At 36.1% G+C, this 13,051-nt stretch overlaps 2 protein-coding genes across 3 annotated transcripts; one reads left to right on the top strand and one right to left on the bottom strand.

Annotated features, from left to right (window-relative positions):
* The first annotated feature begins 1,266 nt into the window (after positions 1-1,266).
* On the top strand, positions 1,267-5,511 carry LOC109012462 (2,3-bisphosphoglycerate-dependent phosphoglycerate mutase-like). Of its 2 annotated transcripts, none has more exons than XM_018994110.2 (8): positions 1,267-1,411; positions 2,243-2,511; positions 2,715-2,938; positions 3,303-3,421; positions 3,515-3,671; positions 3,758-3,859; positions 3,973-4,092; positions 5,094-5,511. In XM_018994110.2, exons 2-8 carry the CDS (start codon positions 2,244-2,246, stop codon positions 5,136-5,138), a joined length of 1,035 nt encoding a protein of 344 aa, XP_018849655.1. In that variant the 5' UTR covers positions 1,267-1,411; position 2,243; the 3' UTR covers positions 5,139-5,511. The 2 variants fall into 2 exon arrangements, with proteins under 2 accessions (XP_018849655.1, XP_018849652.1); XM_018994107.2 differs by having other exon boundaries at positions 1,267-1,612; positions 5,094-5,510.
* A 1,056-nt stretch (positions 5,512-6,567) lies between these two features.
* LOC109012463 (phosphatidylinositol transfer protein 3-like) lies at positions 6,568-11,678 on the bottom strand. Its single transcript, XM_018994113.2, has 6 exons — positions 11,434-11,678; positions 9,383-9,472; positions 9,111-9,287; positions 8,251-8,349; positions 7,583-7,825; positions 6,568-7,213 (listed from the first exon to the last, which is right to left on the bottom strand). The coding sequence occupies exons 2-6, from the start codon at positions 9,455-9,457 to the stop codon at positions 6,809-6,811; spliced, it is 999 nt and encodes a 332-aa protein (XP_018849658.1). The 5' UTR covers positions 9,458-9,472; positions 11,434-11,678; the 3' UTR covers positions 6,568-6,808.
* Positions 11,679-13,051: the final 1,373 nt, after the last annotated feature.

Genomic DNA, 13,051 nt, shown 5'->3' with positions numbered 1-13,051 from the left:
ATTTGTAGATGTCGACGACGGAGATAGGGTCGAAGCGGAAAGGACTAGAAGAGACTTTGCGCTTGGCAGTAACGGACGATTTCTTCGTCAGTGGAGTGGAATCGGAAGCCAGGGGAGCAACAACAGAGGTATTTTCGGCGATGGTGGATTGCGACAGAGATGGCGAAGGGTGACGGAGAACGGCTAGGGTTTCTACAATGGGAGAAGAGACGCAAGAGGAAATTATCGATTTCACGCGTTCGACAGACTGGCTACTATTTAAACTCGGTATTAATTTTTTACCTGATGAATCCGTCTTTGACGGGTTGGGCGAGTCGGATATTTCGGACGAATCGAGCCCAATGCCCTTTATGCACAGGCCTATATGAAACTATATCAATATGTGAGTTTAATTTTTGTAAAATCTTTTCATGATTGTATTACTTTTTTTTTCTTTTTTACCTTACCATTTTTAAGATAGATCAGCATAATATATTCTCTAGAAGGGGTATATATTTCCATTTTCCTTTTTGCACAAAGCTCATCACTTCTAAACAAAATAATGATAGGCATTGAAAGAACTACCGTATATAGCAGAAAAAATAAGACGCAACAAAAAATAATACAAAGAGTGGCGTAAATAGGGGTGTTAAATAGTATTAACAGGTCGTGTCAAGGTATGTATATTATATTATATAGTTCAGCTCAAATACAACCCATTAACATAATAGATCGTGTCGTGTTAATCCATTTTGACCCGTTAGGTTAACCCGATCCGACTCAACCCGTTTCAATCCGTTTATGTAAATGTGTTGAACAGACTCGAAATTAACACATTTAACCTGATAAAGTTTAGCATAATTTTATATGAATGTTCAAATCACAATATCTATAAAAAAATATAAAACTAACTACAAGTCCAAAATTACAATCCAAACAATAAAAATATCAAAATTAATATTTCAATAATTTTACTTTTAGGTATAAAGATATTATTATAACTTTAACTTTCTTAACGAATCATAACGGGTTATAACAGGTTGACTCGTTAAGTAATCGTGTCTTAACGGATCAATCTATTTTGATCCAAACCCGTTAAAACTAAATACAAACTTGATATTATCGTTTCGTATTAAATTAACAAGTCGTGTCACATATAATAAATATAAATCATTCTTCACACTTTTGCGATTATTCGAAACGGGAAAAATATTGTAGAAATTCCTTACCGAAAGTCTGACAAGATCAGGTGCCAATAAAAATGGAAATAAAAACTCCATGAGAATCTGTCGGTTATCTGTTGCAAAGAGAACTTAGAAGTGCCAACTGGAGATGAAAAAGCTTACTTGTCATCGTGCTGTTCCTCCTATTAAGCGCATCTGAAGACAACAAAGAACTAAATCTCTTTGACATCTACATGCGCACAGATATTGTATGTACAGCTGTTTATATATGGTTAACTGTCTGTCCCTCTCAATATTTTTGTTGAGACGGATGTGTAACTTCGCCATCGTCGTCTTCTCCGCCTGAGTTTCTCCTAGAAAACTCTTCCCTTCCAGCTTATTTGCACTTATCTCCACTTATCTCTGCCTCGGTTACTTCGCTTGTTCCTATATAACAAGGCCATACTCTGGTACCCATTTTATTTACCATCAAACTGTGTGGGTTTCATATTGCTTTTCTTTCTTCTTGGCATTTTGGTTTCTGGGTCGTGTTGTTCGTTCCACACTTTTGGGGGGTGTGTTATTTGTGTTTGTGATTTTGACCTATGATGTCGTTGTATGGGGAAATGTTTCGTGTTTGATGCTCGGTCTTCTTTGATTAATGATTTCTTGGAAAAACCCGTGTGTGTATATCGCTGATTCAAGCTTGAGAGCGTTGGATTTGCTTGTTCCCACCCTTAATTTTGTTGTTATCCAGAATCTTTTGATTAAGATCTGTTTACATATATATATTTCTGGTAATATCTATCTTACCGGTGTCATGGATATAAGCCTTAGGAGCATGCTCAGCAGCACTGCTTTTAAAATTTTCCTTTTACTTCCTTTTCGCCATTTCTCCTTTTCCTCTTTTCCTCTTTTTTTTTGGTTACAATACTCTTTTGTGCCTTGAGCTTTAAAAATATTTCTACATGATTCCATTCCTTTTGTATTTTTCTGAAGTATGTGCTGCCAACCTTGTGGTTTGTTATGTTCCGAAATGGAAGGAACCCATTCATAAAATCTGTATACTTACATCGTTTCTTGGGATATTTTGTTTTCAGAATGGCTGCTTTAGTATCTCACCCCAATATTGGGACTCAGTCCTATGGATATCTTACCAGCTCTAGTCTTCATCATGAGGTTGGGGACAATTCACTGAGATTCATTTCAAGGGGTCTCAAGATCAAAATTGGCCCTTCAAGAAGAGGATATATTTGCTCTGACCATAGGAACTTTGATCGTGTTCAAGCCTCAGCATCTCAAACTTCAGTGTTTGAACCAGTTTCAACCCCCCTACAGAGCAACACCAGTAACTCTCAGAAGAAATCAAGTAAGCTTCTTATGAGTTTTAATGATAATCAGAAAATGTAGTCAAGAATCAAAGATTGTTCTCGCTTGATTAGGTGATTATCATCTCAATCCCCTTAAGTCGCGCACTAAATAATTTTCATTTAGACTGTTCCCCACAACTTGGATCCAGAAGTAGTCCCTTTTTATGGAATTTTCTTACTTCTGTTCTGGTTTTTCATTCAGATGAAGTTGCTTTGATTCTGATCCGGCATGGAGAGTCATTATGGAATGAAAAAAACTTGTTCACGGGTTGTGTTGATGTGCCACTAACTAAGAAGGGTGTGGAAGAGGCAATTGAAGCTGGCAAAAGAATCAGCAATATACCTGTCGACATGATCTATACATCTGCACTGATCCGTGCACAGATGACTGCCATGCTTGCTATGACCCAGCACCGTCGTAGGAAGGTAACTTTGGAAAATAGCTTTTAGATGCGCAAACCATAAAGACAACAATTTCATTTATGAGTATCACAACTTGGAAGTGAATTACATATAAGCTAGCGATACTTGGCACCTGATTCCACATACAATTGAGTGGACCTTTGATTGATTACTGGTCATCCAGCCAGTAAATTGTAGGATGAGTTAGTTTTTAATCTGTTTCTAGGCACATGCACCCTCTTCCTGAAAAAAAAAAAGAAGCATTACCAAGCTGAATTCTGTTGCTTCAGTTCGTTCAGGTTGGGAAATATGTTCCTCTTGATGACATAGAGTTTCTGTGCCTAATCTCTTTTTATACGTCAGCCCGTTAACTGTCAGCCTGCTGCAGGTGCCAATTATTATTCATAATGAGAGTGAGCAGGCAAGGGCTTGGAGTGAGGTTTTCAGTGAAGACACTAAAAAGCAATCCATTCCCGTGATAGCAGCTTGGCAACTGAATGAAAGAATGTAATTATTCTGCCTCTGCTTCAATGATTACTTTCCTTTCATTTTATTCTGTTTTAGACTTTTCTGCATCTATAAGTTGTTTCTTCCTTTCAGGTATGGAGAATTACAGGGTCTCAACAAGCAGGAGACGGCTGATAGATATGGGAAGGAAAAAGTTCATGAATGGCGTCGGAGTTACGATATTCCTCCTCCTAATGGCGAGAGTTTGGAAATGTGTGCAGAAAGAGCCGTAGCTTATTTCAAAGATCAAGTATGCATGACTGTGTGCTTGCATATGTAGTTCAATCTGATAAGGATCATAGGTTCAAGTGATCACATATCATTATTGTGCTGCAGATTGAACCCCAGCTTCTATCTGGAAAGAATGTAATGATTGCTGCCCATGGGAATTCGTTGAGGTCCATCATTATGCATCTCGACGAATTAACTTCCCAAGAGGTGATATATACAGTTCTACCATTTGGCTTTCCATCATCTTTGCAGACCCTATTATTACAACAATATAACAAAATTATATTCTCCCCTCTCTTTTCTTTTTTCCTTCCTGGCAGGTTATCAGTTTAGAACTATCAACTGGAATTCCCATGCTTTACATTTTCAAAGAGGGAAAATTCATAAGGAGGGGAAGTCCCGTTGCACCTACCGAGGCAGGAGTTTATGCTTACACTAGGGTATGCAACTTCTGTCTTCTTTTTCTTTAAAGATCTGTTTTGCATTGAAACATATGTAGTTTATGTATAGCTTATGCTCCATATTCTTGAGGATTGGGTGAGTGGTAATGATCTTAAAGTAATAAACTTCATTTAGTTGTTGAGAAGAAAGGGGGAAATGGGTCATGGTTTGGGTCTTTTTTTCTTTTTTCGGGAAATTCGAACCTGCAGAAGCTATCCATGAAAAGCCATTACCAATAACCCTTAGCTTCTTTCATATGTTTCTCAACCTTGATCGTAGGCTGTGATACTGTTGTTTCAGACATAGGTTTGCTGTTATCTCCCATATCTGTCCTCTGGCTTCCCCTTTCGTGGGCAAATTTTCTTATAATTTAAAGAATGTGAAGCATGCTCACCTATTATCCTATTGAAGAAACTTTTTGTAAGTCTGAGAGAAACATGCTTACCTATTATCCTCACTTCTTTTCTTTCCCTATTTAGCTAGAAAACAAACACAGGAAAAGAAGAAATTCTCTAGTGATTCGATAAACATGTAACTCGGACATCCTCTGGTATAACACCACATACTAGATCATCTTTAAAGTCAAGAAAAAGAAACCCACAATTTTAAGTCTAGAATAGATCGGTGCCAGTTTGAAGTGTAGAAAATTACTTGCTAGACTTTACCTGCTGCTTAAATGAAACAACTGACTAAACGTATGTGTCAGGAAATCATTTTCATAAAACAAAATGAGCCATTGCCAAAAGTCTAGCTGTTGGATTAACCCAATTATCAGTTCGGGAGACTGTGAATGACTGGAATAAGATGATAGTCTTTGAGAGTGCTCTGACAAGAACTTGAGGTGTTATGGGTAACATCCTCCAAAACATCAAAAAGGATGAAACCATCTGATAACTGCTATTTATTTGTTTGTTTTTCTTTTTTGGTCACTTCAATTATATTCTCCAGAATTAACCTGAGAAAAATACTGATACTTATTTGCACTTGAATGTTATTGCAGAGATTAGCTCTGTACAGGCAAAAATTAGATGAGACGTTGCATTAATATGCATCGAAGTATAGGTAATCTCAATACACGCACATTTTCTATGAATGGCGTTCAAGGCTTACTATTTGGTGTCATTACTAGATTATAAGGAAAGAATTGTTATCGGTATCGTTTCGTAAGAGCTAGTTGCACGAAGTATGTAACTTCAGGAAGCTGATTTTTTTTTGTTTTTTGGCTTTGAAACCTGATGTTTAAATTCTAATTGGTAGAAACTGAAATAAGAATTTCATTTTGGAACCACTAGTTTTTTCTTTCAGTGCATTGTTTTTTTTATGTATGTGCCCTACCAGGGGCTTCTTTGTGTTGAAGATGAATGAAGAGAGAAACTGCCTCAAAATGCGATGCTGCAATTGCATCCTCGTGCCAAACTGAATCGGTGTTATTTTTGAAAATATAAGCAAGCAAAGTCCATTTTTTCAGAAAAATTCTTAGCCATATTAATCAACTGTTTAGTACTATTTTTGTCTCGATCTTAATGGTTCAGTCAACCTTCTTAGATAGACAATATGCCCGGTTTGGATACACAAAATCATCTCATCTCATCATTACAACTTTTTCAACCTCTCATGCAAAATATAATAAACAATTCATTTTTTTTAAATTTTAAAAGTAAAAATTATATTAAAAAATTATATTTTAATAATATTTTATTTAACTTTCAACAAAATATCTCATCTCATCTGAACTGTGTAATCAATGAGACACTGTTATTCTATCCCTAGGTTCTTAGCCCAGTAAAAAAATCCTCCAAAGTAAATCGTGAGTTATGAATTATGTTCTCTATGATGTTAGTGCTGAAGAAACCTAGCACACTGGTGATCTTTCCTTCATGTTTAATGGGACTTGGGTTCAAAACTAATTACAAAGGATTCTTTTTCTTTGAAGTGTTAGTTACAAAGGATTTATCTAGTGCGTAGCAATGATTAGGAAAGGAAAGAACAGTTCAATTTCAAATCAAAATAATCTTAAGGTCCCTACCCTACTCCATAAGCCTTTTTATTTTCTGAGAAGTTACTCCATAAGCCTATTTAGTTAATGTAGTTAGGCTTTGGCGATAACTAACAAGTTAATTGCCTGAGAAACATGGGGACCTTATTCCCACTACAGAGATGGTTCATAGGATGGTACCACTACATCCCATCCTATAATTTTTGCGGATATCATCCCTAATCAAAACCAGTGTCAAGAACCCCATCCCATAGATGGTTCTGGTTCATATTACAAATGGTAGGTCACCTATAAGGAAAAGCAATTGTAAAGAACAGCATACAACATGCAACAAGCATTGTTGCCAAACTGAAGGAGACACTGACTTCTTACCTTTATTAGTGAGGGAGGTAGTTGCAAGTGCTCTTGTGGTCGGTCTATTGGTAGTTCTCCCTCTCAAGGAAGATGCCTGAGATTTGGTTAAATTAGAGACAGGAAAGAAAGCAAAAAGACAGACATACCCGCCTGTAATGATGTTTTGAATTCATTTGCTTTGCATTACAAGGTAAAATAATCCATGGAATCTTCACAATGCTAACATAAGTCCACAGAAATCTGAGACTTTTTCAGGTTTCTAATTTAAATGTCAAATGGTCAGTAAAGGGCATTTGGTATGGTTCAGTCACCATACCTTAACCAAGGAGTTCAAACTTTGTTATGTCTCCATTCTAATATACATGTCAGACGGCGCTTTTGCCAACATCGGTGTCCGGCATATGCTGACCTGGGAATGTAACTTCCAATTCCACCCCTTGAGAAGGGGAACAGTCTGTTTTCTCAACATCAGAAGCGTCAGAATCTGAGCCTAAATTGATTGAATCTATTGGAGCACTTGTCAAAGCTGTTTGTGGGGATGCTAAGGGAGGATTTCCCCTAGTCCAAAAAGAGGACATCTTCTTGTCATCCTCTCGCATCCTTTCTGCGTATTTATTTATATCAAAACCCATGTCGCCATTTCCACCAAATGCAGACTCCAGCTGGTCCATATCAAATAAATCCTCCATTATCTTCTTGGTGTTGACGTCATCAGAGTAAACAAACTTGACTTTATTGTAAGTTTTGGGTTCCAGAAAGGGCTTCACCACCTACATTAATACATTCAGCCAATGTCAAAAACTAACCAGTAACAGAACTATGAACTAACCTCTTCGCAACAAAGAAAAAAATGGAATGTCAATGATGTACTAAACTGGTAATTAGGAACAAACTGATTGTAGACACACGATCTTTCTGACCATAATCTTGCACCGTGTTGCACAAACTTGTGTAAGTTGCCAAAAAGACTAATTTATTTTATAATAATTGAACAAAAACAAATCTTGTATTTCAATTTAAATCTTGATTAGTTTTGCCAGGTTTTATTTCAATGCTGGAAGATTATTCTACCAGAAAATCATATGTAAAAAATAGAAATAGCATGCATAATAATATTGAAAACAACTTAATGTGTATACCATCCAGAATGGCTCAAAAAACTTGGGCGGGTTGTATAATATTGCCAAACCCAGGCGTTCAGGATAGCGGTCTTGTAAAATATGAGCAGTTTCCCTTGTCAGCTTCACTGAAATATTTGACAAATTAAAACCCTCAAAATCAATGAGCCAAACCATTTGTTCCTGGTCTGGTGGCAGATTTACAATGGCATTCTCCATGCAATAGACCAAATACTTGATTTGTCCTTTTGTTGATTTTGAGTTCTGCAAGCAAAATAAACATGACAAAAGCATCAAGTAAAAGCAACGCAAGGCACATATTTTTCTTCCAAAACTTAAACCACCAGGTTATTATTTATGTACTTTTAGTTCCATGCATGAAAACACATCCTACAAGAAAATTCTTATATTTCAAATAAAAAATATCAGAACTGCACACCAGAAGCACACAGGCTGTTAGTTTCTAACAACTCACAATGACATCTTGGGTGCTATGCTGCATAATCCCAACCATTAATATTTTGACAAAAAAGATCCATGTTCCTCACAATTAAAAGGATGGTTTACAGTGAATAAAAGAGCAATTATTTTTGTATGGAACACATCTGCCCGGAAAGAAAATTTATTCAATTATTAAGTGATAGCCAGAACATTAAAGCATAGAGGTAAGAAAGCATTGTGGATGAAACCTGGCGACTAGGTCTCATGACAAGAACTGATCTCCCATGCTTGTCAATAGAAGTTGATCTGTAGATTTTCCCTGTCTCCGCTTCATGAGCAATCTCCTCCTACATCATAAGCAAAAACATTGACATTTAGAAACATGAGTTCTCTAGATGTTACATCACAAGCAAAAAGAATGACATTTGGAAACATGAGTTCTCAAGACGTTACATCACAAGCAAAAACAATGACATCTAGAAACATGAGTTCTCAAGATGTTATATCACAAACCACCTATATAAACAATAAATATATAAAGATGTATCACAATGCTGGAAGTGTATAACCCAAAGGCTGAAATGGTTTTATCTGTTCATTGAAGCTTGAATCAGTTTTAAAGAAAGTTTGGACTCTCGCAGTTCTTCCATGCCTATTTAAATAACTTCAGCTTGGCTGTCAGTTTTAAATTTTTTACAGCGTGGTAGTTGGATTTGGAGAATTGGGCAGCCTTCCAAACAGGTACGGGTTGATTGAACCTTTCCAGCCAGAATTGAAACAACCGTCTTTGGTCAAAAACTTTGAACCTGACCCACGGATTGGTGCAAGGTAAATAATAGAAATAAAGAAAAAATGAAAAAGAACTCCTAAAGGAAAAAAGGAGAGAGAGCAAAAGGAGGACTAACGAGACAAACAAACAAAAAGGTGTACCATTATGACAAGATCATCGAGCCTCTGAATCACTACTTGTAGCCTAATTTCATAAAACTTTCAATAAAAGGATGTGACAAGTGGACATTAAAAGTAGAATCCAGCATGGTTTCCGTCCAGGGATTCTAATTTAAAAATTAGAGATGAATAGTATCAAGATTAACAGAAGTGCATGTACCCAGCGTATCTCTTCTGGTTTGTATTCCAATCTCCATTTCAAGGAATCTTTCAGCATTTTACTTGCTTTCTTGACATTCCAATTACGTGCCCGCAGATATCTTGAGATTGATGCATCAGAACAATAAATGGACAACTTATCTGGCAATGGCCCAATTAACCTTCTCAACTCATTAATCTGCAAATAGAGTATCAAGGCTTAAAATGCTTTTCTTCCCATAAAAATGGTAGCATTTTCAAGACAAACTAAACAAGTATACAAATGTCAGGTACCTTAGCCTGCTGCTCATCAGATGTCAAAAGCTTATCTAATCCATTCGAAGGGGATTTCTTTAAGCCCACACTCATATTTTCCAAAGACACCTGTAGGTCAATAGTGGAAACTTCAGAACTACTTGAGTGCCATTGCTTACTCTTCATTTTGCGAGTAAGATAAAGCGCAAGCATGAGTAACAAAAAGCAAACTTCTTGTCCCATATTATGAAACAAGTAGAAGCTTAGAAGAATAACAATGTGTTCACGAAAGTTAAGTTTCTTCCTTTTCTAGCCAACCAGAGAAATTTCTTACATGCACCCTTAGGAACAAATAAAATTAAAAATAGTATTAAATAAGCAGAAAATTGATCCACAGTATAGCTATGCTTTGTTGCTAAGAAAAACAATGAAGAACAAAACAAAATTTGAATTAAAATTTTTCTTTGCCATTTATTTTCAGTCATCGAATAACAAAATTGAATGAGAGCTCAATCGATGACCTTGTATGAAGCAATAAGCACTAAAATTGCTTGAGACTGAGATTAAAACAAAGGAAAAAGGGTATTTTGTCATTGCGAGAAATCTTGATCAGAGTCATCCCAACAGGAATGGCCCTTGTATGTGATAAAACTTATTTAACTGCATCTTTTGTAGATTTTATGTCCCACATCACCTAGTTCCTCCTTTTAAGGGGGGATGAAACTACAAAGCCTAGTAATAAGAAAAAGGGAACACAAAATGAAGAAAGCATGATATTGAGAATATCTTCCCCGTGTACAGGCATCTTCATTTAAAATTGAAAGAAAAAATGAATAGATATTTTAGTGTCACTAGCTTTATAGATATTTTGAGAACGTGAACCATTTAAAAAAAACAAAAACCTTAAAAGATATTCAGAATTCCTGCATGACCAAAATTATGCTGCATGCGACTGGATCAAATATTTTGGCCTATACTTTAATGTTAACAACCGAGACTTTACCATTGGCAGGATCCAAAAACGTTTAAATTACTTCCTCAAGTCTCTCAAGAGTCAAGATACTTCTCTAGATCCCACATTTACATGATTCAAATAGAATTCTTTTGGTAGGATAAACGCAAATTCACCCATATATTGATGGCAACTTCCCTCCAAGTACATCAGTTTGATAGCAGCTTGCATAATCCCAGAAATGTTATGTGTATGATATATACGTAATCAGATAGCCTCAAAAAACAATATAAACCATCTGTAATTTCGCCGCCTGGGTCCTCTGTAAACCGTGATTTAACACCATTTTGGCAGCCAACTTGAGGGAGTCCAAACCTAAAAACCGAGCTCAGATGACATGCAATCATAATAACGTCTCTCTACTTAAATTTCAGTCACCACTTAGTGAAAAGGCCGAGTGGATTGACATCAATTTTTTATCCAGTAAAATTATATGTTACTCCCTATCGACTGCCAGTTTGACTAAATACCTTTCATTTTATCTCTTCAAAGTCGTAGGAGAAGAAAAACAAATCAAAATCATCTGATATTAGTTACTCGAGTGCCAGCTCCTGGCTCTCATTTGTAAAATATATTAGCCAAGCGCGTGGGGCTTATGTTAAAACATGGTACATGGTCTGTTTGATACATCCAACAGTGAAGGATTTTCTATGTTTTTCATCCGATATAAACAGCCGGAAAAATCATAAAAGCTGGTAGCTTTCACATTAGCAATTCGAAATCATCTAAAAGTTGCATGTAATGTGACATGGAGGCCCACTTTTTGGATCGGATTCAATTAACCCAGCAACGTATGAGCAATCTAAGACGTAAATGACTCACAAAAACCATCCAAATCAACCTGTCGGGCTCGTAATGAGGACCAATGATTTCTTAAAAAGCAAAAAAAGAAAAAAAGGTCAACCATTTTTACAAACCCATCATTCGCCCAACGTACCCAAATTACCAACCTTAGAAATTGGTTAGTTTAACGGTTCTGAATGCGATAAAACAAACAGAGTTAATCAACGGAAATATGGGATCCCCTGGCGCACGATGCCAAGATCCAGAAAAGCGAATGCTAAAATAAGCAGCTAACCTGAAAGATTCAGGGATATGAGCCAGAAAGCCGCACAGAAAGGAGGCAAGTATTTCGGAGCTTCTCAGCAGGCAGAAACCAGGTCAACTAAGAAAAGAGGTATATGATAAGGAGATTTAAGATGGAAGATGGGTGTGTAGACTATTTCGGAAGAAAATTACTTCGGATCCACTCATAGCCATAGGAGATGACTCATGACAAACGATGCCGGGGGAATGAGACGGGGGTAACGTCTCAACAAGATCACGTTAAAAATATAATTAATATGGACCTTTTTCAGTAGGGGTGTAAATTTAAACCGGGGAACCGGAAAACCGGACCGAACCGAACCGAACCGGACCGGTTGGTCCGGTTTTGAACCGGACCGGTTGGTCCGGTTTTGAACCGGTCCGGTCCGGAACCGGTTCCTATTTTATGAAAACCGGCCGGTTCCGGTCCGGTTCCGGTTCCGTAGTTTTTGGGACCGGACCGGACCGAACCGGACCGGTTGGAAAAAAAATATATAAAAATTAATTTATATATTATACAAAATATTTATATATATAATATATAATTATATGTTAAATTTTTATATATAATATATATAATTATATATCATATATGAAAAAATTTTATATTATAATTTATAAATAATAACATAAAATGTTAATCTTAAATATGAACATTTGTAATTTATTTGATCATATGTTATTAATATAATTATATATAAGATAATGTTGTTATAATTTATAAAATAAAAGTTTAATCTTAAAGATAAAAATTTAATTGATCATATGCTTTAAGCATAATATATATATTAAATTTTTAATAATATTTTATAATAAGAATTAACACTTTATTATATGTTTTTTACATTTAAAAAAAACCGGAAAACCGGACCGGACCGGACCGGAAATCGGTAAAACCGGAAGTACCGGTTTAGGAGGGTAATCGGGGCGTAATCGGTTTTGAAAAATACAAAATCGGTACATACCGGTTCGGTCCTAGATTTTGTCCAAAACCGGACCGGACCGGACCGGTTACACCCCTATTTTTCAGCATATTTTTTCAGATTTTATTATCTCCATCATGGGTTTTCTTGTGCATAATACAGGCATGGATTATGGGCATTTAAGGCTGCAAAAGTCAGAATAGACCTGTCGATTTTTTATTCGGCATTAATGGGCCAACTTTTTTTCCTTCTTTTTTTCTTTTCCCTTAAAAAAAAGTCTTGACTTTTGTCTTATGTTAAACGAGAGAAAATGACTGTTTATTGAATTTCTTTTTTTTATTTTTTATAAATATGATTACATGGTAAACAAAGCAAGAACCTTTAAAAAATAGGAAGTTACCTTTTTTTAAAAAAATTTAAAAGGAAATTACTTTATTTGTGTGAGCAAAGAAGGGGGAAAAAAAGGGACCGTCCATTGCCAAAAAAAAGGCAAGCCAAGTTTTTTTCCCATGGTTTTTTACTGTAAAAAGAGGTGCTGTGATAAATTATAATCCAGCCAAGCCACTGTACTCCACATAATAAATCAAACAATAACGGACACATTTTAAATTCACCCTTTAAAAAAAAAAGAAAGAAAGAAAGAAAGAAACATCAACTACCAACTCCTAAGGGCCCACCTACCCACTG

Source organism: Juglans regia, chromosome 16 (genome assembly GCF_001411555.2).
Source record: "Juglans regia cultivar Chandler chromosome 16, Walnut 2.0, whole genome shotgun sequence".
NCBI classification, from domain to species: domain Eukaryota; kingdom Viridiplantae; phylum Streptophyta; class Magnoliopsida; order Fagales; family Juglandaceae; genus Juglans; species Juglans regia.
The sequence above is the reverse complement of the archived record's forward strand: the minus strand, read 5'-3'. Positions and strand labels throughout refer to the sequence as shown.

What these genes read in the sequence shown, in the direction of transcription:
- LOC109012462 (XM_018994110.2), top strand. Translation starts at nt 2,244, where the DNA reads ATGGCTGCTTTAGTATCTCACCCCAATATTGGGACTCAGTCCTATGGA. An exon ending in TGGCAACTGAATGAAAGAAT is followed by an intron (nt 3,422 to 3,514) that starts GTAATTATTCTG and finishes TCTTCCTTTCAG; the next exon opens with GTATGGAGAATTACAGGGTC. An exon ending in GAGTTTATGCTTACACTAGG is followed by an intron (nt 4,093 to 5,093) that starts GTATGCAACTTC and finishes ATGTTATTGCAG; the next exon opens with AGATTAGCTCTGTACAGGCA.
- LOC109012463 (XM_018994113.2), bottom strand. Translation starts at nt 9,457, where the DNA reads ATGAGTGTGGGCTTAAAGAAATCCCCTTCGAATGGATTAGATAAGCTT. An exon ending in TCATGAGACCTAGTCGCCAG is followed by an intron (nt 7,826 to 8,250) that starts GTTTCATCCACA and finishes TTTTGCTTGCAG; the next exon opens with AACTCAAAATCAACAAAAGG. An exon ending in TTTTTGAGCCATTCTGGATG is followed by an intron (nt 7,214 to 7,582) that starts GTATACACATTA and finishes GTATTAATGTAG; the next exon opens with GTGGTGAAGCCCTTTCTGGA.